This window comes from Barbatula barbatula, assembly GCF_947034865.1.
Source record: "Barbatula barbatula genome assembly, chromosome: 12".
Taxonomy (NCBI): Eukaryota; Metazoa; Chordata; class Actinopteri; order Cypriniformes; family Nemacheilidae; genus Barbatula; species Barbatula barbatula.
The window spans coordinates 1,233,055-1,259,875 of record NC_136775.1 but is presented as its reverse complement, the minus strand read 5'-3'; the positions used below and the strand labels follow the sequence as shown (position 1 = coordinate 1,259,875).

Here is a 26,821-nt window from a genome sequence, read left to right as displayed (position 1 = left end):
AAAAAGATTTGTCCATTAACCTGTTTCACTTTCTTTCTTCAGCAGAACACAAAACAAGATGGTTTGAAGAATGTCGATAACCAAAAAATACCGGCTGCCATTTATTCATTCTTCCCCATGAAACCTGCTGTGTAAGTGCCTGTAAGTCAAATACGATTCCTTGTTCACGAACATTTGGCGATTCAAACGAGGCTTTGGACCTTTTAGCATTTCATATGCAACAAACAAACAATTCACAAAACGCTGTCATGTTGTGTCTTTAACATTGGAGTTAGTTGGTCACAGATTTCTTTACTTCAGTAAATATATATAGCCAACCAGTCATTTGATGTGTCTAAATAATAAAACAGTAAAAGAGTTCATGTATAATATCATTTCAGTATAAGATTATTTGTACACAGATAAGTCATTGTAACTTCTGCTTACTGATTATTGTGGTTACCGATGTTGTTTACTTGGACACTTTGTTCAACAGGATTATGAAACTACTAGTTTGCCTCATTCGGCCAAATTGGCACCAGTTAGATCACTTGGTTTCCCTTAAAAACACCTCGGCAACTGTCTTCCAATAAATAACAATTATTTGGACACAAAGTGCTGGCTGGGGTCGGAGCTGCATTGCAGTTTTTGGAGATGTTGACCCTCCCTTGAGCTGAGATTGAAGGACAACCTGCCTAATGCAGATAAACTGCATACAGACATGATAAATGAAGAATATCAGATGATAAAATGCAAGGAGGAAAACGAACAGACGCACAATTATTGTCCTTTGACTAACAATGGATTATGAATGAACAATAAAGCACGAGTTTGTTGAATCGACTGAATCATCCTGCCGGGTTGCCAAGTCTTCGTGCAGAAAACAAGCCCAGTCCAAAACTCAGACTCTAGCCCTTTTCAAAAGCAAATGAAATAAATGAGTGACGCAACACTTTATTTTATTTGAGTATCCACTTAGTAAAACAGCAAATATGAATTATTTAAACATTTGAGCCTTACAAAGAGAGCATAAAGTATTGCCACATACATCATGTTATGTATTACAAAATGTTTACATTACGTATTACGTGTTGTTTTCAAAGGACGAATAAGCGAGTAAATAATAACAGATAAATAATTCAGGTGCTACGTCAACGTGAATACAGGATATCGAAGATCTGGCACCCCCCCCCGCAGCTGCAGTAACCCTCCTCTCCACCGGATGTCGCTGATGACCCAGTGAACAGACCCCTCCCAATGCCCAAACTATCCGGTTCTTTTTAAACCTGCCAAAAAGGGTGTGTTTTAAAACTGTATATTTACTCCCCGTCTCACGCTTCTCCTTCGCCGACAGAGGATTAAATCAGACTGGGAGATCGGACGCGCCGCTAAAACCTATCGATCGCATCCTTAAAGGGACAGTCACGCGCTCAGCGGAAGACCCATTAGTGCGCGGCGTCGTTCGGAGTTGAAGCGACTTTTTGCGTTGTTCGCATCGGACCGGACAGACGAGATCCGATGCTGAGATGACCGAGCGCAAAACGCCTGATCGGACCCGTCGGACGACATCGATCCTCCATTGAGTCGTCGTCGTCTTACACTTGTCATTGAATGTCCTTTTCCCGCCGCGTTTCTGAGGAGACGGAGATGATGCTGTTGATGTTTGAGGCAGAACGTAAACCTCGCGCGCGTTTACCTTTCACGCACCGTGTCGTAAAGGCGATGTTTTAACATTAATGACGTTAAATCGTCTTCTCCCTCGCGCGTTAGACGGGGCGGGTCACATTGAGGATGTGGAAGTTGTTGGCAGGGTTTCATATGTAAGGCTGCACACACACCTGCTCGTATTTCCGGGGTTTTCGCTCAGGTGTGCTTCTCAGGTGAAGTCGACCGGAAGTTGGAAACTCTATCTAGAGTCATAAAATGATGCGAGAGTTACGTAACGTCACACTTTTTACCTCAGAAGCATCTCGCGCGTCGGACTACCTGCTCAGATAATAACTCGTCGGTACATCAGATCTCTATCATGGATCGTCTCAAGCACACGACTTTAATCCTCTTCTTCTTCGTGCTGGTGGTCGGTTTGTTGCCCCCCGGGGGTCACGCCAGCTCACCGGAGGAGGGGACCGGTAAAGATACGGGTCACATCGCCAACTACACGAAAAAGGCCTTTCCGGTTCTGTCATTCGATTATAAAAACGTTCGTATCCCCTTTGAGATCTCTTTATGGGTCCTGCTGGCCTCCCTCATGAAGTTAGGTGAGTTGTCTCGTGGTTCCCTCTAAATCAATGTGTTTCCTTTTTGCATTTTCATTTATTACGTTTATAAAGTCGTTTTCCTTGCGACTGACACGTGTGTACATATGATATTTGTTTATTTACTCTCAGTGGTAAGAGCATTGTGTTAGCAACGCAAGGTTGTGGGTTCGATCCCAGGGGATTGCAGATACCTGTGTATAAATGTATAATGTATAATGCAATGTACGTCGCTTTGGATAAAAGCATGTAAATGTAAAGTAAATGTAAATAATGCGATTCTGTTGAACACCACCATTCAATGGGTCTGGAAAAGACCCAAAACACACCGCGTATAGAAATCTTATAATGGATTTGATGGTAAACAGTAGATACTTAAGTGTCTTTTTTGTAATGAAAACCAGAAGTTATAGTTCACACACGACCTACCCTTAAACCTCACCCTTTAAACCCTTTTTGCATTTTAATTTAATGTGTTTCTGAAGTCATTTTCCTCTTGGCAAAGCCTGGCCTGTCTGTAAGCACGCTTTATGTACAGTTGTAGCCCTAGAAAGGGTTTGGAGAATTAAGCCGTGTTTGCTTTGCATCGCCAACAAATGATGTTGATTCACAAGCATGTGTCGAGTATTATTTTTTATGTGAGCGGTGTTGCTGTAGATCACTGAGATGGCACGGTGCTTTATCGACTCTGTAATTTATGTTAATGTTATGTCGGTTTACAGCAAGTGTTTGCTGTGACCTCATTAGCGTAGAGGACGGTCCAGTGGGAAATATCTCTCTTTCTGGGTCAATAGCTCGATCTGCAGCCAGGTTCATCAGAGCAGCACTTTTGATCATCAGCATTATATCTCGTCTACTTTACAGTATATTGACACATATCAGACGTGGGCGGTCCCGTATGAGATTCACGCTTTTTGGTGTTTTTCAAATGACAGGTTGCTATCCAAGGTAACTTGAAGGTCTTTAATTTATGTATATATATATATAAGTGATTTATGCAGTGAGTGAAGGCCACTGCAGAAGAAGACCATAACACATGTAGTTCTAGGAAATGCTTTTGTCACTGTTCCTCAAGCCTCCTCGGGTTGTTTCATTATAACAAAGTATGTTTATAATGATCATGTTTGACGGTTGTTGCTTTTTAAATGCATGTTATAAGTGACTCAAACTCGCATTGCTTGTAGATCGAGCAGCATTTCCAATGATCCCAGAGCCGTGCTTAACAGACAAACGCATAAATACAATAATCCATAACTCGCATAATCACAGCCAGCTCCATTTCAGCAGGATTTAGATTTAACCACAATTAACTGGCACATGTCAATCTGGTAACAGGTATTTGGTATAAGAAGTTATATCTCTGTCTTACTAAAATTACTAGTCATCCAATGTTTTCTGTCCTAAATGCACTTTTGTTCATTTTGAGGTTTCGTCCAAGATAATATGTATAACTGAGGATCATCTGCATAGCTATGAAAACTGTTTTCTAACAACGTTTCCTCGGGGCAGCTTGTATATAGAGAACAGCAGGGGTCCTGAAAGGATGACAGACGTGCTCCAAGCAGAGAGCTGTAGCTTATAGGCTTATAGTTATCTTATTTCTGTTCACCTTCAGCGTTCTTAAGAGCATTTGCAGTACATTCATAGATGAAAGTGCCGCTATGTACTGAAGTGTTGGAAACCAAACCCGCAGTTAGGACCCCAAAATTATAATTTACTATTCTGACTCCTCCATAGATTGCAATGCAACCAAACACAGGATCCACATGACATCCGGTGTCAGCATCGCTCTGATGTTCAGAATCGCGGGTAGACTGTTGCTCGAATGGGTCTTCATCTGGGGAATGCACACGTCTGAAACATTAGACATTTGTAATGTTATCGGTGATAACAATACGGAGGGCCATGTTTAAAAAAAGTAAGCACTTGGAAACGCTAGAAATGCTAGCAGCCAGTGGACTAATGTCAGTATAAAAATGGTAATTATCAGTGTGTTTTAAGATGTTTGTGAAAACCTTAAGGGTGAGTTAATCAATTTAATCAAGAATTAGCTTGACGGAGGTCCGACTCAAACCGCGTGGTGGTGGATTTAGGCCCGGTGTGTTATTTAAAGCTTAGCATGGTTCTGGTGTGTTCTTCAAATACTGCTTAATAAGTGGTCTGTTTTTGGTGTACCACAGAATAATGTGAAAATCACATCAATGTTATTCTCAGGTTAACGATTGCGGTTGTGGAAAGATCCTTAAAGATGAGGTAGCAGTGTTGTTAAAGTCAGAAGTGTGCAAACGTTCTTCCTGTTTCTCAAAAAAGGGTGTCAGCGAGACTATTTGCTGTGACCGTTACACTTCCTGATGTTAGACCCTCCAATCTCACAGAAGTGTTTTTTTCTGCTGGTATTTGATATTTATTCATGTTTTCTTTGTTTCTCATTTTTAGTTCCAATGGAAGATTTAGCTTCCTTTGCCTACAAATAAAAACAAGCTTGCTAAATCGAACGAACTTGTAAAATCTTCTGCATATGTTTAGTTTTAGAAGAGGAGTTTCGCTATTGCTTTTTTCTAATAGCTGTGTTTTTTCTTCACCCACTTCTTACTAATTCACTCGAATTAGCCGCATCATAAAACTGCCGTGAGAAAATGCTGGATTTATCAATATATCAAGTTTGCAGTTCAGATAGTGAGCGGTTGTTTTTTTACACTGCACAATAAAACGCTTCATTACTGCTTCAAAAACGTTGATAAGACGGCTTCTTACAAACGGGTTTTCCAAAACAATGTCGCAAAGGTCAAAACTGTCACAATGGAGAACTTGAGTCAATTGTCAACCTGACAGCCAGTTCACATTTCATTCATTCACGGTTTGTAATGCAAACACCGTTCTTCTGTTCAAAAAGAGCACCGTGCATTTACTGATCTGTACACTCGGTGCTTTATTGGGTCTTTTCAGATCCAGAGATGAATTATTTTAGAAACACACCTGCCAGACGCATTAAACTAACGCTTGGATCCAGCTCACCTCTGCTTTCTGATAGTTGCCATGCACTGCTTCGTGATAACGTTATGATTCATTTGTACTTTCTTTGAACATGATATTAGCTTATCTCTTAATAGGCTCGGCCCGTCTGTGAATAAATGTCGTTTCTCGGTTGGCTTGCAGCTATCAGATCTAAATTTCTCTCCGCTGTTTTTCCAGCGGTTGTGTTTACACAACAATTCGTCGGCACCTTGGAAAGTGTCGAGCATTAATGTTTCAGAGTCTGTTCATTATTGATAAATGCTTGTCGTGGGGAGTGCCAAAGTAGTTGAGTTGCAGTTCACGCGATAGGGTTGTTCATGATATTACTCATGGCTGGTGTTTGCTCAGTCTAACTGGCATGGAAACAGAAAACATTTGTTATAAGATAGAGGTAGAACTAGAGATGAACACGGGTTAGAGTTGTGTCATCTGTCATGGGGTTTAAAGAGCATGTGTTGTGGTCTTTTGAGAGCATATGAAACTTCTCTGTAACTGAAGTTTTAATGCTCTCTCATGCATAACCCATTCATCCTGGGGTCTCTGAGTTGTCTTGAAAGTCAAAAGAGCCCACCCAGAGATCCTGATGTTCTAGTTTCTAGAAATGCCTCCGGTCCATCCTGTAATGTCTTTCTGTCACTGGCTCACGTGTGTTGAAGTGGCTTTGTGGTTTTTAGCAGAAGTGTTGTCATCCTCATTTTCATCACGTGTGAAACTGGCTGATTTCACGGTCAGTGCTTTAGTGGTATCTCCTGCATTTCACATTCATCCAGTTAGATCCACTGATTAGGGATCAGTGAGGAAAGCGAGTTTAACAGCTCTCGCCTCCTGGAAACCAGAGAGACCTGTTGACATACAGAGTCTCTGATCTTTACATTTCCAGCTTTATAAATGTAGTTTTTCTGCGATTGAGTGTTTATTTGTGTATATTTAAGACCGCAACTGCCTCAAACATCCGTATTGCCAGCAAATTAAGTTTTGCACAAAATGATCATGCATAGGTTTAAAATTGTAGATGACTGATGTTTTAATTCAAACATTATATTAGATTTTCCTGCATCTGTTGAAGTACATCAGCTTAAGATAAAAATGATTGTTTTACAATTTAATTATGCTAAAAAGTTAAAGGATAAACGATCATTTGTAACATGAAGATGGGTGAGCGGGTGGCTGGTCAGATGCTTTTTTTGCATCAATGCAACACATTTATTTAGTTAACGTATACGCCAGGGGACCGTGACACGACTGCAAGGTCACTGCTGCATCTTCTCATTTGCATTTCTTGCTCGTTCACCCCTCAGATTTCCATGACAGATGTTTGTTTATCATGTTACACCCACCCGGCCTGAAATTTGACTGACTGAGCCAGTATCTAATGTAAGACTAAACTCGATGAGAGAACATGTTTCGCTGGTTTCAGTGTAATGAGCGTTTGATCCCGTCACATTTACAGTAGTTGTCTTGTTTACATTGCTGATCTAATGAACCAGAGCATTGTGCTTTGATTTCTGTGTTTCTATTCAAATATACAGTATCAGTTGAAAGTGGACGCTGTGAGCAAAATCTCAAATCATTGTATTTATCAGTTCAGAATAGGTTGCAGTTCATTTAACACTCCTAGACTTTACCTTGACTTTTAAAAGTATTGTTATATCTTACCTGTATTAATAGTTGCACTATGCATAAGGTATATAGAGGACAGTCACCATATGTAAGGTGTATAAATACAGATGGAGTAAATGACATGCACACTAGATCCCCGCAGGCTGTTTGTCCTCAGACTTCTGGCAAACTGCTGCAGTTTTGGTCCTCCCAACAGGCAACCATGTGTTTCACTGCAGATGAATGCCTGGAGACGAACGCATTCTGCAGACTACTGTGTGCCCTTGAGAGGGTTCTCTGAAATCTCCAGCGGTGAGAACCCGTAACCAGGGTTTTCTTCTGTGTAAGAAAGTAATTGGGGTGTCTGGGCTGAAGACAAAGTTAACTTAAGGGCAGATGTAGTCTAACACGAACCATCTCGATAGAAACATTTAAGAAAAAGGTCTAAAAGGTGTGAAAATTTCACTGGAATCCATATTGTAAACTCAAAGCTAAAAAAAATATTACAATTTAAGGTGAAGTTAATGCGTATGTATGTATATTATGGTTACTATTATACATAGTGTGTGTGTGTGTGTGTGTGTAATGTTATTTTTACATTGACTTCAATGTTATTTAGTAATAGGCACATTACTACACATAACATATATGATTATATTACACTTATACACAATATTACATACACCTATAAATAATTTTCATAAAAATTTGGAAAAGATTGAGATTTAGGGTTGGACATCGTCCATCGCTGATGGCTGATAGACATGACGTTGTTGAGCCGGCATCGTGATTCCAACAAAAGTTTTACTGTGGTCACGTGACGCTCGCTGCTCTGCGCTTCGGACTGCAAATCACGTTGTAAACAAATACGAAAAAAGCTAATGGGCATATAAAACCTCACACTGTGGAGCTTGCGCTGTATAAAGAGGATGTGCAGTTTACTCCGACCCGCCTGACTTGTTCCTCCTTGTTTTGACTTCAACACTCGCTCGGCTGTGTACTGTATTTTCACATTACTCCATGTTTCTTTTGACAGGTTTATGTTTATTTGAAATAAACTGGTCTGGCATGACGCTAGCTGTGCACATTTATGTACTGTGGATTAAATAGAATCTCTGCTGCGTGACTTTTCTACCGTCACATTGTTTATACTGTCCTCTTCCTCAGCCCTTGTGTGAAAGCCAGTTTAACATTCAGGATGTGTCCATCTCCGGTGGTCTGCAGTTAAAGTCGTGATGACTTTGCAATTACTAATTATGGGACATCGGGAGCGTCAGCGGTTTCATTTTTCTCCCTGAATAATCCAAACGCTTGTGGCTGAAGATTCTGAGCGGCAGAAATATACTTCTGAAAACACATGTATGTCCTAGACTGAGATAAGATGCCACAAAAAACTGCTCTAGTGCTTAATAAAGCAGATTATTAGCTGTTTTAGACTACAGCACTTAGGCCTAAAACTAATGAAAATGTGATGTACAATAACCTTCTAAATAATGTCATCTGCTATGACTTAAAAAATGTAATAAGAAGCATGAAAATTTGTAAAAGCTATGTTATATTATAAGTACATTAAACATTTACTTAAGAACTAAACATTAGATTCTTTATTAAGCAACTTGCACGTTTCATGTTTTTTCTTGAAAAGAAAAGTGCAGTACGTCAGAACAAATTTTATTACTAACCATTGCAATATGCACTGTCGCAGTGTTTCTGTAATTTTGATATATATTTTAATAAGAAAATGTAGATGTTTGTAGCTGCATGGTGTTGATTTTGTTTCTGGTTGAGTGAAATGCAGTATGTTATGAATTACACAAGTGTGTGTTAGTGTTTCGTACCGGAGCAGTTATTGTATTTAATGAAAACGTCAGTGCCCCCTTGAGTCTGGAGGTCTGTTTGCAAGGCTACTGCACAGCTCTGCTGGTACTGGGGTGCAATATGTCTGCGTTTGTGTGCTTGCATGGTAACTTGCAAATGTGTTTTCCTTTAGACTCTTTTAAAGGAGAAAAGCAAACATCAAGAGCAGCAGATGTTTGCTGTTTAATTCAATTTTATTTTTACAGCGCTTTTCACAATGTGAATTGTTCCAAAGCAACTTTACAGGAGAATAAGAAAGACTCAGAAAAGGTAAAACGCAGCACAGTGGATGGTGTTTATTTTAGCAAATATCTTGTATCAGCAGTCTCTCGGTGAGCAAACCAACACGGCCCTGTGGCGAGAAACCCAAACTCAATGATAAATAAACGGAGACAAATTTTTATTTCCCCTCTGGGGAAACCAGCTGGGAGGACCAGTTCTCCTCTGAACCAATGTCAGTGAGGGCAGCTGTGACACATCAGTTACTGAGTAAATGTTTATGAGAACTTATTAGTTGTGATTTTGGAAATTTCATTTGTTGAAATTGTTTAGGTCTAATTTAGTCTTCTTTTGTGACTGATATCACACAACAGAGGTGTAACTGAGTGCAAAATAACTTCAAACTGCTCTCATGTGATGAAAGTTTAGCATTTCATATTAAGTATTGTTAATTTAGCATTAATGTGACAAGTAGTCAGTCTTTGCTCTTGGGTGGTGATTGAATTACTTTCGCAGGAGAATGGCACTGGATTTTCAGGTGGAGCTTGCATAATCTTTAGTTAGGAATGGGCATATGAAGTTCATCTGGGGCTTGCGTAAACTCTCCCCGAGGCGTGGGAGGAAAGCAGAAAGAGAATAATAACAGAGCTACTGTTTTAATAATTAATTTATTTAGCATATTGTTCATTAAGTGAATGTTTGGCTGTAAAGATGTGTCTTTAATCTAGGTCTAAATTGGGAGAGTGTCTGACCCTGGAATAGTATCGGGGATGTTATTCCAGAGTTAAGATGCTACGTATGAGAAAGCTCGACCCCCTTTGGTGGATTTAGTTATTATAGACGTTCTCAAAAGTCCTGAGTTTTGAGATCTTTGAGAGCGTGATGGGTTGTAGTGTGATTGAAGCTCTGTTATGTAGTTAGGGGCTAAACCCTTTAAGAACTAAAGTCAATACGATACTTAATGGCTAGTCAGTGAAGGGATGATAAAATTGGAGTTATGTGATCGTATTCTCTGGACCTGGTTGGAACCTGTTATTGTTAAGCAGCTTTTGTGGTTGTTGTAATTGGAAAATGTCCCTTGAGCTGAATGAGTTTTGCTAATATACAGAATAAATATTTATACTGCGTTTTAATTCAGGTTGGTTGATGTACGTGTTTGTGACGTGTGGTGTATTAGCTGATACAACAGACGACATGTTCACCAAACATACCGAGAGTCTGTTTAAAAACAGCTGGTCACGAAGAAAGCGTCAATGTTCTATATTTATCTCCAGTCTCAAATTGAAATTGAATTAAAGTGAGACTTTGACTTCTCTCTCATGTTGTCGTCATTGATCAGTATCACGGTAAAGAGCAGAGTAAAATGTTTCTTGTGGACCGGATTACTTTCAGTTTGTTAATGTAAAGCTGTTCGAAGTAGTCAAAAAAGTTGGCACCGTGACATAAGATTTTATATTCCGACATGATTGTGCAATCACAATATATTATAAACTTAGCTTTCAACACATCATGCATCAAAAGGTTATATCGTTCTTTACTCATCCTCTCATCTGTAAAGTAGTTTCTCCGTCTAAATTTGGACACATTTGATAAAGTTGAAATGAACACATACATATATATATATATATCAGCACTGTTTCCAGGCTGATAAGTTTGACTTTTGTTCTGTGTTAATGAGCAGCTTTTAATTGGATGTAGTCCGTGAGCGCTGGCACACAGGTACCATGTTTACAGACCTCACGCTGTTTTCTCATCTCTTAACACTGCCAGCGTGCCACAGGATGTGTCCCAGCAGCCCACGGCTCTGAATAATTCACTTGGGGGGCGTCATTCAGTGTCCTGAGGCCAGTGTGAAGGTTCTGATACCCAGACACTTCTCACTGTACCCTTAAGAAAATTAACAATGTTTGACTTAAAAAAAGAAAAGTGTAGAAACCTTGGTTTTACTACAGATTGGACAGAACCGTATGTTAAAGTCGTTGTGTTTTATAATATAGCTGCAGTTTTGTTTTTTGTTGATGTATTAAATCCAGTTGAGCAAGTCTATGTTTGTGTAACTATGCAAAAATACAGTTACACAGGTAAATAAGGTGATAGCTCCAAGCATTACACTTTCGCTTACGGGTACATCAGGTGCCCACATGATCAAATACTATGGTATTTTAAACCATACTATAGTAAATTGTGTATAGTGTTTTTAAACCTTATAGTAGTATACAACAATATGTACTATAATTGATGCATTTACTACAGTTAATGTTACAGAATACCATTGTAATTATACTATACTATAGTATTTTTTCATGTTGTGAAAGATATTCGATTGTTTGAGCCACAACACTGACGTTCAGGTGGAGGTCTAAAGACATTACGGACCGATCTGTTCTTTCCTCATATATTCTTCCAGGCTTGACGTGGTTTTTAAATTAGCCGCTTGTCTCCTGGGACTGATCTCTGATCTGTGTGACACCTGCTTCACTACAGTATTACTGACTCAGTAGTGACTCATTTCACCTCAGGGATGGTGGACCCACAGCAGCAATATGACATCGCCTACAAATCAATACCTGCTAAATGAAGAAAAAATCTCAAACGAAAGCATAGCAGCAGGTCTGGCAGGATTTACTTTTGTCATTTCCCAGCATGCTCTCTGTCCGGTTGAATGTGAAGTGTGTGTTTTGGCAGTGCTCTGACTGAATTTGAGAAATAATAACCGTTTTCAGACGGACTCCTCTTCCACCGCACTGTCAAAAGATTGATTGATAGAACGAACAACACTATCGCTGAATAAATGCAACGCACAGTTCTATGGGGTGAACAAACACCCACTTCACTTCCAAAGAAAGAAACACGATTCCCGAGAAATGTTTTCTCTTTGGGCGGCGGTCTCCCTTTCGGTGCCTTTCATCAGACTGATAGTGAACTTGGCTTATGTGACTGTAAAGTGTTTGTGAGGTTGTGATGCATGTCCTTAGTTTGTAAACTGTCATGAGTTAAGCCTCTCGTTTGCTCTGTGAAGACATTTCTCTTAAAAAACATGAAGTATTTGCAGTTTTCAAAGTTAGTCAATCTCACAAAAAAGCGCCATTATGCTTGTATGATGTGCAGGTGCGAATGTTCCATTTCTGACCCTTATTTTCTCTCTCAGGGTTTCATCTTATTCCCAGAATCTCCAATATCGTACCCGAGAGCTGTCTGCTCATCGTGGTGGGTCTGCTGGTCGGTGGTCTTATAAAGTTGGTGGGCGAGGAACCTCCGGTGCTAAGCTCCAAGGTCTTCTTTTTCTACCTGTTGCCTCCCATAATCCTCGACGCGGGCTATTTTCTGCCCATCCGGCCTTTCACGGAAAACCTGGGCACCATACTCATGTTCGCAGTGGTGGGAACTTTGTGGAATTCGTTCTTCATCGGCGGCGTGCTGTACGGCGTGTGTCAGCTGGAGGGCGATTACCTGGGGAAGGTGGATCTTCTGTCATGTTTGCTGTTTGGCACCGTCACCTCGGCTGTAGACCCCGTGGCCGTCCTGGCCGTGTTTGAGGAGATTCACATTAATGAACTGCTCCACATCCTGGTGTTCGGAGAGTCTCTACTGAATGACGCCGTCACTGTGGCAAGTTCAATTTGCAAACAAATTTGTTGATTATGTCATCTTAATTCCGTCCGTTACGGTTTATTGTTTTCGTACGGTGCAGATTATATGTACAGCCTTTATGTCTAATGAAGTGTGGATGTCGTTCCCGCTCCGCAGGTCCTTTATCATCTCTTTGAGGAGTTATCTGGCGTGGAGACCATCACCATCACGGATGTGATTCTGGGTATCGTGTGTTTCCTGGTGGTGTCGTTGGGCGGCATCGTGGTGGGTGCCATATATGGCATCCTGGCGGCGTTCACGTCACGCTTCACCTCTCACACACGTGTCATCGAGCCGCTGTTCGTCTTCGTCTACAGCTACCTGGCGTATCTCTCAGCAGAGGTCTTCCACCTGTCGGGCATTATGGCGTAAGTGTTCTGCACCAACTTGTCGCATTTCTCTTGGAAATGTTGTGTTACAAGATTCAAACTCGCTTCATCAAATGGATTTGTGACGTCTGCTAAAAAGTAACTTTGGAGGCGGAGCCAGTTGTTACATTCTAACCTAAGATGATCAGAAGATAAATGTTATTTGAAATATTGTGCGGTGATAATGTGTCAGTGGGTGTCATTTAAAGGTTACACATTTTAGGTGTCTTCTAGAAACCTTTGCAAAGGACTGCACACAATGTTATTACATTTTTGATAATAAATCAATTGAAACAGATCATGGTTGTCACTGTATATATATCCCAGACTATGCTGGCCCGTCGCAGAAACTACGAGATGAGATCACATCAATAGCCTGCGCTTGTGTTTGCTTCATCTGCTTGTGAAATCAAACTTGTCAGCGGTCTTTCAATTCTTTAGTGCTATAAACAGCTCTTGAGTAATGATGTAGCAACAGTTAAGTCGTTGATGGCTTCAGAGACAGAGCAGTACATCACCACACGTCTGATGGTTTCCAACAGACAAGGCTGGACAGGTCAAAATAACTGAATGATCTCTTTTATGCCCGGAAATTATTATTTAAATGTCTGTCCGTCAAAAGAAAGCCAGAGAGACAGATATTGATAATTTCTCGCCCGATAGCACACACACATCTGGCAGACATCTATTTAATGTCTGCATTTACATCTTCAAGACATTGTGTGCTCATCTACAGCATGTCTCCGAGACGTCGTATATAGTAAGATGTTTATGATTAAGAAGGAATGGAGAACTGCTCTTTCGCAGATGTTTTTCAGATCTCCAGATGTTAAGCAGACGTCTAGGTCAAGCAGACATTTGAGCTAAATTGTCACAAATGCTCGCACACTTGAAAGGGTCTTTTAGAGGAGACACAGAAGTGAAATGCTCAGCACCGATGATATTTCTAAGACCCGCAGCAGTTTGAGGCCTGTAAAGTTCATTAAAAGTCATACTTTCATTAGGTGGAGAGATTTTTGTCTAAAGAACAATTCTAAAGAATCACAGCACCGTATGTCTGTGAACACTTTGACATCATTGTAAGTTGTCATGACCCCTGCTGCCCCTGACGGTGAATTTCACTGCAGGTGGAATTAATTCCTCACACGCTGAGCTAAATGTGAACCGCTTCTGTCAGTGCTGTGTGTGCTAATTCATTTCAAAGTGCCTGCACTGAACGATAATGAATTACTGAAAGTGAAGCAATTTGTCTCATCAGGACCACGACAAAATCCCCCTTACTCTTTCTAGACGCATTGTCACATTCAAGTTTTTAGAATTTAATAGTAAAATTTATGGAAATAAATGAAAATAATCTTCATTTACCTTTTGAGAAACATCTTTATTGTTTATTTAAAATGGCTCACAAAAGTTTATTACAGTCCGACGCAGAGTTATTTGCTTCTTTTGATCATTTGTATTAATTCTGTATGGTGTCATGCAGCTTCAAAGACATTCGTTGACATGGATGCTGTTATATTTAGACTTTATTAAAATATCAATCACAATGATTTCTAATGGTGTTTAAAAAACAAATGTGTCTGCAGTCTGATCGCTTGCGGTGCCGTGATGCGTCCCTACGTGGAGGCCAACATATCCCACAAATCCCACACCACCATCAAGTACTTCCTGAAGATGTGGAGCAGCGTCAGCGACACGCTCATCTTTATCTTCCTGGGCGTGTCCACGGTGGCCGGGAAGCACGACTGGAACTGGATCTTTGTGGTTTCTACGGTCATTCTCTGCCTGGTGGCCCGTGTTATGGGTGAGTGAAGCTTCTGACATCTGATAGAATATGAACTTCGCTTGTTCCGTCTCGATGCGAGACCGGTACGATTTCTCTCGCAGTCCCGATCAAACTGTCAGGCCCAAAAGAGCTAGCTTTTTTTCGAAGACGTTTAGCAGATGTGTTTTACCTTTTTTGTGTTTTTCGTTTTTTCCCCTGTAAAGCTGCTTTGGAACAATGCAAATTGTGAAAAGCGCTATATAAATAAAATTGAATTGAATGTTTTTACACAGCAGATCTCTAGATCTTTAGCAGACATCTTACACTTGTACCTGTGCTATCTGGGTCAAGCAGACATTAGCTTTAAAAGAACATTCAGATGTCAAAGCTCACAAATGCTCACACCTTTGAAAGAGTGTTCTAGGTGTCTTTCACACTTGCCGTTTGGAAAGGTGCACAGTTCAGATGAAAAAAAGTGATATAAAGTAGTTTTGGATCGATGGATGCACTTTTTGCAGCATCGAAATCTCACCCCCTATTCACTCCCATTATAAAGCTTGGAAGAGCCAAGATAAATGGTAATACAAGTCCAACTGTGTTTGTTTGAAAGAAGAAAGTCATGTACATCTAGGATGCCTCGAGGGTGAGAAAAACATGGTGTTATTCATCCCTTTAAATGAGCGCTAATTAGGGTTTAGTGACAGAAACGCAAATGAAAGAAATGATGAATTAAATATCCTTAAGGTTAACATGTGACCCGCATATCACTGCTTGTGTTTAATTCAATGTTTAATTTCTCCACAGGTGTCATCGGCTTGACCTTCGTGATCAACAAGTTTCGTATTGTGAAACTGACCACTAAAGACCAGTTTATCATTGCTTACGGCGGCCTGAGGGGGGCGATCGCGTTCTCTCTGGTTTACCTCCTGGACGAACACCATTTTCCCAGGAAAAACATGTTCCTCACAGCCATCATCACCGTCATCTTCTTTACCGTGTTTGTGCAGGTCAGTGTCTGTGTGCTTTTGTTGGATGATGGTTTGGTGTATGGCAGTGCGGTGAGGGCTCTCTAATGGTGCTGTAGTTACAGCTCTGAAATACACCTGAGCTTCTGTGGAGAAAGTAACCCGCATCACTTTAGTTTGTAATGATTCGTATCATAATGTGATGCTTTCTGTGCTGAAACGGCCCCGGACCTGCAGGAACTCTGTGTGTACGGTACACAGACGATAATGAGATACAAGTGTGAGATGTTTATACAGGTGTTTTTATATTGGAGTGTTTCAGGGTCAGTGTGTAATAAAGCAATAAGCCCTGCGAAGCCGTGGGTTACAGTGCATTTTATAACAGCTAAGGGGCGTTGTTAGGCACGACGCAAAGCGGAGTTATAAAATGCACTGTAACCCACGGCTTCGCAGGGCTTATTGCTTTATTATAAAACGGTTAATCCATATGCATAGTAAAGTTTCATGAAGTAAAACACAACAAATATTATGTAATCATTTTAATAGAAATGTATTCTTCCGCCAAACAAAGTAGTTCCTCAGAAACAGGTGCGGCTGCCAAGCAACACAGACGCAGCAAAGAACACAATGAAAAATGTGCTTAAAGACTGTGGTGTTTATCTATTAACATTAACATGTATCTATTTTTATACATGAACATTGTTTTAAAGTCAATAAACATACGTGTAACAAAGTTCCATAAAAGGGAAGGAAGGAGACGGGAACCGGCGAACATAAACTAACTTTTAATTAATAAATAAACTCAAACGTAAATACCACAACAAATCCAGGGCTCTTCCTCTCTCACTGACGGTCCGATCGTTCGTCCTTTTATATGCTCCACAATCTCCTCCGTGATACGAGACCGTCGCACGTACAGCTGACGCTCGTAAACACTCACGCACCGGCCTCGCATCCCGACTCTCGTCCCGCCTACCTCACTACAATACCTTTTTCGGCACACCGGGACTGAAAACAATGAACAGAGCACATAGTCTGTTTATGAGTATTCACCTCATTTCTAGACTTTTCGATGTCTAAAATTTCTCTTTCATTCATTTCAGCGTGTCGTCTTTGTTATTGGTCTAATTTGTCTGTCATGTCAATCTCTTCACAAAATCTGACATTTTGACAATTATTTCGCTGTACGTAGCAAGAGTGGCGCAGTGATTCTAGGTAATGCGGTCAGCCGTTATATATCGGGGTATTTAATAACGGCTTAGATCTCCGCTCAACCAATCAGAATCAAGGACCAGAACTGACCGTTTTATAAAACTTCTTATATGATGGTGTGTGATTTTAGTTTTGTTAGACTGGTGATGTCAATGATGCACTTCAACACAGTTCTCGAGGAGCTTCGCCACAGACGATAATGCGCTTGTCTCGCTTCTTCACTGTCTGTGCCGCACTTCATCACTGCAGCACATCGCCACATCATGGACAATGACAACGCTGCCGTAATAAATATTTGATGTAAATAATGTTCGAGGAATTCGAGAACACCATGTCTGGTGTTTTCTGTGAATATAAATGTGATTACCTGATATGTAGCATGTTTGTTATACAAGAGCACCACAAGTGTTTTTGATAGTGAACTTATTTGTACACAATATCAAAATCTGAACACATCGCCACATACACACATGACTGATCTGGAGTCAGTCTACATGCACTTAAATAATGGATTTCAACATTTTAAAGTAAATAAACATATCAGTATAGTTTCATGTTGGATGGATTTTCTCTAGTCTTGTTGCTTTGTTTAATGAGATTATCTTTTTGTTAAGGACGCTGTACACATGCTGCCAAATCCGTTTCAGCATCTTAAGCATATTATTATTGATTATTGTTTTAAAGAACATTTCTGTTGGACTGCTTAGGACATGCACAGACATTTTAGGTGTCTGTGTATCGATGTAGGTGTGGTTTACATTGAGATTTTTCTGCACACGAGCTGTAAACAGGTAGTGGCAGGTTGAGATGGTTTGGCTCTGGCGAGGATGACGATGCATTTGTTATCGTCATCTGCGGCGTAGTTTGATCTCCGCTAGCTTCCGACCTTGAGGAAAAATCCTCGTAAAATGTAAACGTGATAGACGCTGCAGTGCTTCCCTCCTGTCCTTATTGCTTGCTTTGCACAGGATGACAAATCCTGCTGTTGACCAGCGATGACACGCTATGAATTACAGCTTCTTCCTCATGGATGGTCTTCCGCTCTTTTAGCGGTCTAATCGGTTTGGATGCAGATGTATAGACAAAGAAACGTCATTGGTCTGGGAGCACGGTGTGGCCGTTTGAAGGCCGTTTTACATTTAAATGGAAGTGAATGTGAGAAGACGCACATGATGATTTGTCTTTTTGTTTTGACAGGGAATGACCATTCGACCTCTGGTTGACCTTCTGGCAGTGAAGAAAAAACAAGAAACCAAGCGATCTATCAATGAAGAGATTCACACACAGGTTCGTCTCATCTCTCATATGATCTCTCGGGGTCATGCTCTGGGAATTAACTCTATGACGTTTCTAGAGTTAACATATGTATATATTTTTGCAGCCATGCTGAGTTTAAGAGATTTTTCTGTTATCATTTATGCCAAGTCATATTGTTTTAAACCCGTATGGGACTCATTCCTCAGTGGCACACAAAGAAGATATTTTAAGGATTGTCTTGATCTTGCTTATCATCATTCTTAAACATTGTGTATGAGCACCACCTGGTGGCCAAGCTTTGCAAGTTGTTTTGAGTCAACACAGCTCAAACATGTCCAGGTGCATTATGGTAGTGAGACTTTAGGTCTTAAGTTCACTTAACTGTCCTGAAAATCAGGTCACGATGCTAAATGTTTGGAATGTTTGAATTTTGAAACACAATTTTGTGAGGAACTCCAGCAGACCTCCAGGAAAAGAGATCCAGCCGGTGGCGTCTTATGACTGCGACAGGCATACATTTCTTTCGTTCTCGTCTGTCATCCTTCTGTCAGCAGATCAGCTCTTTTCTACACTGATATTCTGAGCTTTATATATATTTATCTTGTTGTTTGTTTTTAATAAATCGATATCTGTTGTGTTGGTTTCTTTAGTTTTTGGACCACCTGCTGACGGGCATCGAGGACATCTGTGGACATTACGGTCATCATCACTGGAAAGACAAGTATGTTTCATGTGAAGAGTTTATGAGGTGTTTTTATATTTGTTTAAGAAAGTTTTGCTCTTTGAGAGAATTGTGTTATCACAGTCAGAATCTCTGCAAGAAATCTTGGGAAGTGTTGGATCGTTTTAAGGCTCTGATTCAGTGTCTCATCTGTCTCTGAAGCTCCAGCGATCAAATCAAAGCTCACCCCGTCCTTGCTCTTTTCAGGCTGAACCGTTTCAATAAGAAGTACGTGAAGAAGTGTCTGATAGTGGGGGAGCGTTCAAAAGAACCGCAGCTCATTGCTTTCTACCACAAGATGGAGTTTAAACAGGCCATCGAGCTGGTGGAGAGCGGCGGAGGTTCCAAACTTCCTTCTGCTATGCCATCCACCGTATCCATGCAGTGAGTGAAACCTGATGTCTACGTTTGCATGCAAGCGTGAGAGAATATCACATTGTAGTTGATTTTATGGAAATTTCTTCCAGGAACATCCAACCCAAGAAGGCGTCTCAGGAGAGAGCGCTGCCTCAGGTCTCTAAAGCCCGCGAGGAGGAGATCAGAAATATCCTGCGTACAAACCTGCAGAAGACCCGTCTGAGAGTGAGCACGCATCACTTCCTGTTCTGTCTTCACGTGACTAATATCACTTGATAGATCTTGACTCTCTGCTGTGTTTTTTAGCTGAGGTCGTACAATCGACACACTCTGGTGGCTGATCCGGATGAGGACGGGTGGAGTGAGTTTCTCATCAAACGCAAGAGGATTAAGGATCTGGAAAAGGTTTGATGCTGATGGCAGATGAATTGGATGAGATTTTGTCAATATGAGATTTAGACTTCGCTTACATTTCCCAGTGTAAAACGTGCATTTGATTCCAGCAGTTTTGCGTGTATTTTATTTGAATTGTTTAACATAATGCACATAATCCACTGGCTGTTTAAATTTGACACAGTGGCAAAAATCTTTTTTACAATCATTTTTGGTATTATTTTTCCAATGCATTTATATACACATCGTTAAATCGAGATGTATTTACTTGAAAAGCAAATAATGTGTCTTGCTTTCAGAGAAATATAAAACACAATTGTTTTAATTTAGCTCAAAGAAGGTGCTGAAGCTGTTTGCCAGCAGGGTTCCAAAGGTTTTATTCAAAAGGAAAAGCAAGCTTGCTTATTCTTACCCTGCTGGCAAACACCTTTCTCCTGTTTAAAGCAAAAATATCGAAAACATTTTGTCAAATTTCTCTGAAATCAAGATGCTTGTGTCATCGTGCATCTCAAGACATTCAATCTTGTTTTAAGGATGTCTGGAAAATTGTGTTGGAATACAAAACAAGGAAAATATTTTTTGCAGGGTTATGTACTAGCTGTTACGTAATTGTTTGTGGATTTATATTTTTGTCTTTAGCTATCACGGATTAATAATCACCTCACCGTTCCAGCTCCGGCCCCTGATTCACCGACCATTGCACGAGCGCGTCTGTCTTCTGGTGAGTATCCTCTTTAAGTACCGAGCGTTCTCATCTGTCACTCTTAAATTAAATCTGAGTGTTTTGATCATTTCAGCTCAATGTCTTTGACTCCAGTGAATTGCAAGTTAGTAAGATTAGAGGTGGTTGCACAGCGCCCCCTACTGACAGAGTTCAGCTGAGGTTACCGGTGAAGTTGATGGTCTCGAAAATCACACAATGCCTCCTAGGGATCTGAAAGCTATAGTACATTTCTTCTCATAATAATGGCAAACATGCTTTTATACACCAACAAACAACTCCCAAAAGTTCAATTTCATACCAATGGGATCAGATTTATACCTGTTTTTGTACTTCATAGCTTGGTCATAGTTTTTCCTTTTTTAAGATCTACCAATGTGCTTCTAAAACCCTTTATCCTTAAAGCACGGTTTATTACATTGTTTAAACATGAAAGAAACCTTTTTATTCAGTTAACTGAATTTCTATAAACTTTTTTTCTAACCATGAAAGAAAACACAGAAGCTGGCACAAACAACAAACAAACTGCGGAAGTTAAGAAATGATCTGTGTTGCAGTAGTTTGAGGAACATTATTTTATTATCTGAGATAAAAATGTGGATTTAAGTTTATGTTCTTCCCCCGCCACAGATCCTCAAGCCTGGGGCAACAAACCTGTAACCGGGGACATCAAACCTTTGACCGGGGGCATTAAACCTGTGACAGGAGGCATCCCTATCATCAAGGTGGATCTGGCGTCTCCGCAGTCTCCAGAGTCTGTCAGTATAGTGGATGAGCTAAAGAAGAGCAGCTATGAGCAGGAGGACGGGGACGGCCTGGTCATGAAACCCGCGTCTCTCGTCACGAAGAAGGACGAGACAGGCGAGGACGACAAAGAGCCACAGCAGCGTCTGCAGCGGTGTCTGAGTGATCCGGGACCCAGCGCTGAGGATGAGGAAGATGAGCCCTTCCTCCCGTGAGCCAGCCGGTGGGCATTATTGAGAGGCTGAGGGGTCCATCAGCTTCCTCTGAGACGCACGAGACTGATGGAGCGTCTGTATATAACACTGCGACGGGAGGACAGATTTATTCTGCAGGAAGCCAAATTGACAATGTCACGTCAGGGACAGGAAAGAGACGAACCAAAAACATAATATAAAGGAGCGATCAAAATAAGCCATTTATAGTTTATTACATTAACTTCTTTTTTTAACTCTACACCGTGTTGTAACCAGAAACAGTGTGGTGACGATAATAACACGGATAAAACAAACCCAGAGTGCACACAAAGTGTTAAATAATGTGTGAGCCCACAATAAAAGTGTGCAAACTGCAATTCAATTAAATATGATTGAATGCAAAGACCTGAAAGAGTCTTACACAACAGACATCAGGCTTCGTCTCAAACTGATTGCTGGTTATCGGTTTATTAGTCTCTTAGTTTACGTCAAACTCACCGTTTCTCAGCACGATCTTGTCGCATCACATCTGGTTAAGACACGGTGTAGTTTAATCTTATTGTGGGATAGACACATGAATGATGGAGAAGAGATCTATGCATTACCAAAGGTTGGCACTGTTTAATTTCACACTAGATTCAGGTTGTTGTTTTTGAAGCATCGATGCCTTCATTACACTTTTGTGTTTTTCGGACATGAATTGCCTTGATTTTTTTATTTTATCAGGAGTGAATTAAGTTTTCTGTTTGACCTGGAGGGGTTTAAACTTCAGGAGCAATATAAAACCGGACATGAAATGCCTTTTGTATATTTGTCGGACGTGTGCAGATGGACAAGAGTTATCCATCTGAACCACCAGTTTCATCTTTCGTCCGTTTGCATGTACGTTATTTAATGACAAAGATGTTTCTCCTGGAATTATTCTGCTGTCCCTTTAAAAGCACTCATGCGCTTTGGTCATGACAACACAGACAACAACATCTTGTGATATCTGAAACTCTAATCGCTGCTTTAAAGAAACAATTCATCCCAAAACAAATATTCTGTCATTATTTAATCGCTTTCAAGCCTGAATGCAGTCTTTCTTTCTTTTTTAGGAGACATTTAAGGTGCTAGCAACGCAAAAATCAGGGTTTATATTCTCTGCGATCACAAACACCAAAATGTTACGCTTGCGTGCATGCAAGATGCTTTAAAGCAGCCATATATGTAAAAACAAGATGTTTTTAAGGGAAATCAAATAACAGCAGATTGATTTCTATCTTCATGAGAGCGAGTAAATAATGAAAGAAGTTTCAGAGAGTGAGTCTTATTCATCCTGTATACATTTACTTCTTCTCAACATTTATCCAGATCCAGACATTTTCCTCGTTCCATTCTCTATGTGCAAGACATGTTTTCAAATCAATTTATTAAAAATATGATGTATCCAAATATATTTTGCATGCACCGAGAGTATAGATTAGACTTAATTTTATTGTGAGCTATGTTGAGAAAAATCTATATATTTTACATGTGAACTCTAAAGATCCAGTGATGTCTATGTTGTGCTTTGAAGTATTAACGCATACAGACTCTGTGTTCGTGGATGCTTCTTTTGCCTTTAAAATAGATGTTGGTGTCGCCTTTGTGTGAAGAGTGCCTGTTCAGACGCAGGGGACTGTTTGTGTTGTTCCTGTTCATTTAACCTAACTCCTAGAACTCAGACATCAGTACCGGATCGAGTAGTCGTGATGTCAACAGACTTCAGTATTCAGTATACAATGTTTTCTCTTCACATTATCTTTTGTTCTTGAAATGGAGCTACGCACCAATATACCAATACCAAAAAGAGGAGTGTGGAGAAATGGAATCGAAGTGATCTTTTGCATTGACTGTGCTGGATTTTGGAGAGAATCTAGAGCAGAATTGCCTAAATGCCTTTTTGTGTTAAATGGAGCTAAAACACTTGACAAACGCTCCTTCGAGGGGTGTGGATTATGCAGATGTGTGTAAACAACACATTTAAATTCAGTGGCAATGTGCAGGTGTGGATGGTGTGGAACGGCCCTCCGGCTCTTTCTGCAGTTGGTTTTGAATGCGGGTGTTCTGACTATTAATAGGTTTTATTTTTTTTATAGCTCAGTCTGGGGTTTAATTGAGTTTTAATTGTTTATATTCACTATATTAATGCCTCTCTGTGAGGTGCCTCTGAAAACATTGTTTACTCGATATTTGGTTTATAATAGCTTTTCTTTTTCAATGCCTTATTTTGCCTTCAGTTGCCTTTTGAGTTTTATCATGAACTTTTTGTGTTTACGATGTTTTTTGTGAGTCTGTTGTGATGCTGTAAGATGAAGCTGCTGTGTGCAAGATTTGTGTTTTCATCTATAGACCAGTGCGGGTGGTGAATGCTGATTATAAAATCTTAAATCTTCCAGATGCTTCCATGACCGTGCATGCTCTTTATTTCTCATATCACTGCTTATTGTTTTGCAACAAGGATGCTTTAAAATCTTACAGCTCATCGCCTGAGCTCCTTGTTCTTTATTATATAAAATAGGAAGTGATGTAAAATGCAGACGAAGGTACAAAGTGCCTGTGTTTCTTTTAAAGGAGTGTTCAGTTTTGTTAGTCCCGATTGTGCTTACAGCATTCTGACAAACAACAAAACAAATGATGTGATTTAATCCTAAACTTTAACTTTATTTTGAGAGTTTCTTCATGGGGTGACATTAGGGTTTTTTATTGGTTGTGGATTCTTCGTATTGAACTGGATTTTAAAGGTTGTGTATTATTATTATTATTTCTGTGCCATTATAGCAGCACCAAATGGATTATAAAAAACTAAACTAAAGAAACGTTCAGACAAAGTTGGAATGTTGACTTGACAAAGCTGTGTCAGAAAAATGTTTGAAAAGCCCTGAAGTTAAAAAGTTTTATTGGTTATGGATGTAGGAATGTGCCATGTTCGGTGAGTGAAAGCTTTAGGATTTTAACGTGGAATTAAACTTGGAGGTAAATTTTGACTTTTAGTTAAAAAGAACTATGAAAAAACATCATTTAATTCAATTTCAAACAAATTCCACGTGTTCAATCAAACAAAAGCTATTGGTTAAACTGAATTTGGGTAAAGACCTTGCAACTTTATTAGTGGAACTTAAATTAAACGCTTCTAGCACTGATGTGTACTTTTTATTAATTCAAATGTTAGTGAATTTTGTTCTGTTTTCCCAAGGACATAAAATACACCGTAAAGAATCAGTTTTCATGTGTGAAAGGCTGAAGGTTTTTGGTTCGTGTGCAGTTTGATAACTGTTGGCTTGTTTTCTCTGTGTTCCTTTAGACCTTGAAGACATGTCATCTCTTGTCTGTGTTACTCTTCCTTCAGTCTGGAGGCAAAAGCACTTTATCATAACAGGACCTTTAAACCATTTAAAATATAGCAATAACTAAAGCCATTCTGTGTGAATCTTTTCTATGGTAAACTCATATGAGGAGGGCAGATGTTTACTGATGTAGGCGTCGCTGTGTTTGGGTTTACTGATGTGCTTTGTTTGGACATGTTTCAACGTGATGTTTGTCTGAATGTTAAAGTAAATCTTGCCCTCTTTGACTGGACTCGAGTGATAATGTGCGTTAATTTCTTCATCAAATATTTATTTTATATACAATGAGAAGTGAAATCTATATCAAAATGTAAGCAGATGTTGCACTTCACTGTTTTGTGGCCTGTAGCTTCAACACTCCATTGCATTCTGACAACTAACAAACAGTTTTTGTCCTGGAAGATAAAGCAAATAAAGTTCATTTGCTAAAAGAATTTTCACTCTTCCGTTCATTTGTTTGTAGATCGATTTGCTGATCTTGTTCAGATTTTTAACCAGCAGAGAGTTTCAATGTTTCACCAGTCGACATGAGCCGAGGTACGTATAATGTGTGACCTTCATATTGAAAAGAGAACTGAAAATTGGAATTTACCCTGACGTCAATTATGTTATGAGCTGTTGTATTGCAAGGGGTGCAGAATTGGGTTGCAGATTTTTTGGGTGTTATTTACATATTTACCCTGAAGTTGAACAGTAAAAATAACAAAAAGCTTGAAACATTACATTTTTAATAATGTTTCACACTATTACTGTCATGATTCTGCCGCATCATGTCATGTTTCTCTTGGTTTAGTGGCAGGATCATGACAGAACCTCATGTTTAATGTGGAGAGAGACAATTATTGTTCTTATGGCCTTCCATACTCTCTCTCCAGTCTCGTCTCTGTTCCCATCCTCTCGTTACCCTCATTATTGATTAATGCCCTACACCTGTTTCCCTCTTGATTTGGTCCCTTATTTAATGCCCTTGTGTCTTCTGTCTTGTGCTGGTTCATTGTGGTTTGTGTGGTGAGTTCTTGTCAGTCTAGTCTAGTCTAGTCTAGTCATGTGTAGTTAAAGTTTATTTTAGTCTTGTTTAAGTGTAGTTAGTCTTAGTCCTGTCATGTTATTGTATCCATGTTTTGTTATGTAATATGTCATGACAATTACATTCAGATTTTGAGACTGACAAAGGCAGTCAACATTTACAAACTGTATCTACTTTAGATTTTTTGTTCTTTTAATGTTGAAAAATTGGTTATTTATTCTATATTATGTAATGCTACATGGGATTTGTAACTGTTGTTTGATTTCTAATAAATAGAATAGATTGTTGTTTTATATATATACATATTTTGTGTATGACATTTGTCAAATGCAAAAATATGCGTGTCTGTATTTTACAGCCGAACTTTAACTTGATGATAAGAGTGCTTGGAGGCTTGGTGATGAAAAATGAGAATTCTGTCGCCGTCGACTCATCCTCTTGTCATTTCAAACCTGTATGACTTTTTCAACACAAATATTTTGAAGAAAGTGGCTAACGGCACCGCTCTGGACTCCATTCGCTTCTATTGTATGGACACAAAACTAATGCAAGTGAATGGGGTCCATTCTTTAAAATATCTTCTTTGGTGTTCTGGAAGGAAGAATGTCCTTCAGGTTTGATTGACAAGAGGGTGAGTCCCTGTCTCTCCCTCAATATTCTGAGCCCTGTGGTGTTTTTTTAGAGTAAATCCAGACTTCTCGGCCAAAGTTTATGCTGTAGAGCGCCTAGCAGCGACATTAATGTGTATTTATTGCTGTTTGGGTGTCTGTTCAATTGCTGTGAGTCATTGCCTTGTCAGTTTTTCCTGCTGATGAGAAGCCGAGCCGTGAAGCTGGATACGCTCGAGTGAGGATAATGCCACCTATTTGCATCAAAATCTGCTTATTTTCCTCTGATTGTTCTGGAGTCTTTAGAGAAATGTAATCTTGAGATCCCATTACTGACATATTCAAATAATAAATCTGAATACGCAGCTGTGAAATCTAGATGAGCATTTTATTCTTTATTTCAAAGAATTTGTGTTCGGGATATTTATGTAATCGAGCATTTAGAGTATTGTAGTGTTCAATCAATGGTACTATTAGAATACGTCTTTTAAACTATAAAATGAAAGTAAACTTTCAGTCTTCATCACATTTTCACGTCACGGTTATCAGGGCCAAACGATATCATCA

The 26,821-nt window shown here is 39.8% G+C and overlaps 1 protein-coding gene across 1 annotated transcript; it reads left to right on the top strand.

Moving 5' to 3' along the window:
• Positions 1-1,209: 1,209 nt before the first annotated feature.
• On the top strand, positions 1,210-25,053 carry slc9a1a (solute carrier family 9 member A1a). Its single transcript, XM_079469707.1, has 12 exons — positions 1,210-2,237; positions 12,073-12,533; positions 12,672-12,922; positions 14,509-14,726; positions 15,492-15,694; positions 18,062-18,151; positions 18,772-18,842; positions 19,050-19,226; positions 19,310-19,424; positions 19,506-19,604; positions 20,232-20,313; positions 20,944-25,053. Exons 1-12 carry the CDS (start codon positions 2,006-2,008, stop codon positions 21,270-21,272), a joined length of 2,328 nt encoding a protein of 775 aa, XP_079325833.1. The 5' UTR covers positions 1,210-2,005; the 3' UTR covers positions 21,273-25,053.
• The last annotated feature ends 1,768 nt before the right edge of the window (positions 25,054-26,821 follow it).

Excerpts from the sequence above, each read along its gene's own strand:
- slc9a1a (XM_079469707.1), top strand. The coding sequence starts at position 2,006 with ATGGATCGTCTCAAGCACACGACTTTAATCCTCTTCTTCTTCGTGCTG. Across the intron at positions 2,238-12,072 it reads GGCCTCCCTCATGAAGTTAG|GGTTTCATCTTATTCCCAGA; the intron begins GTGAGTTGTCTC and ends TTTCTCTCTCAG. Across the intron at positions 18,152-18,771 it reads ATGAAGAGATTCACACACAG|TTTTTGGACCACCTGCTGAC; the intron begins GTTCGTCTCATC and ends TGGTTTCTTTAG.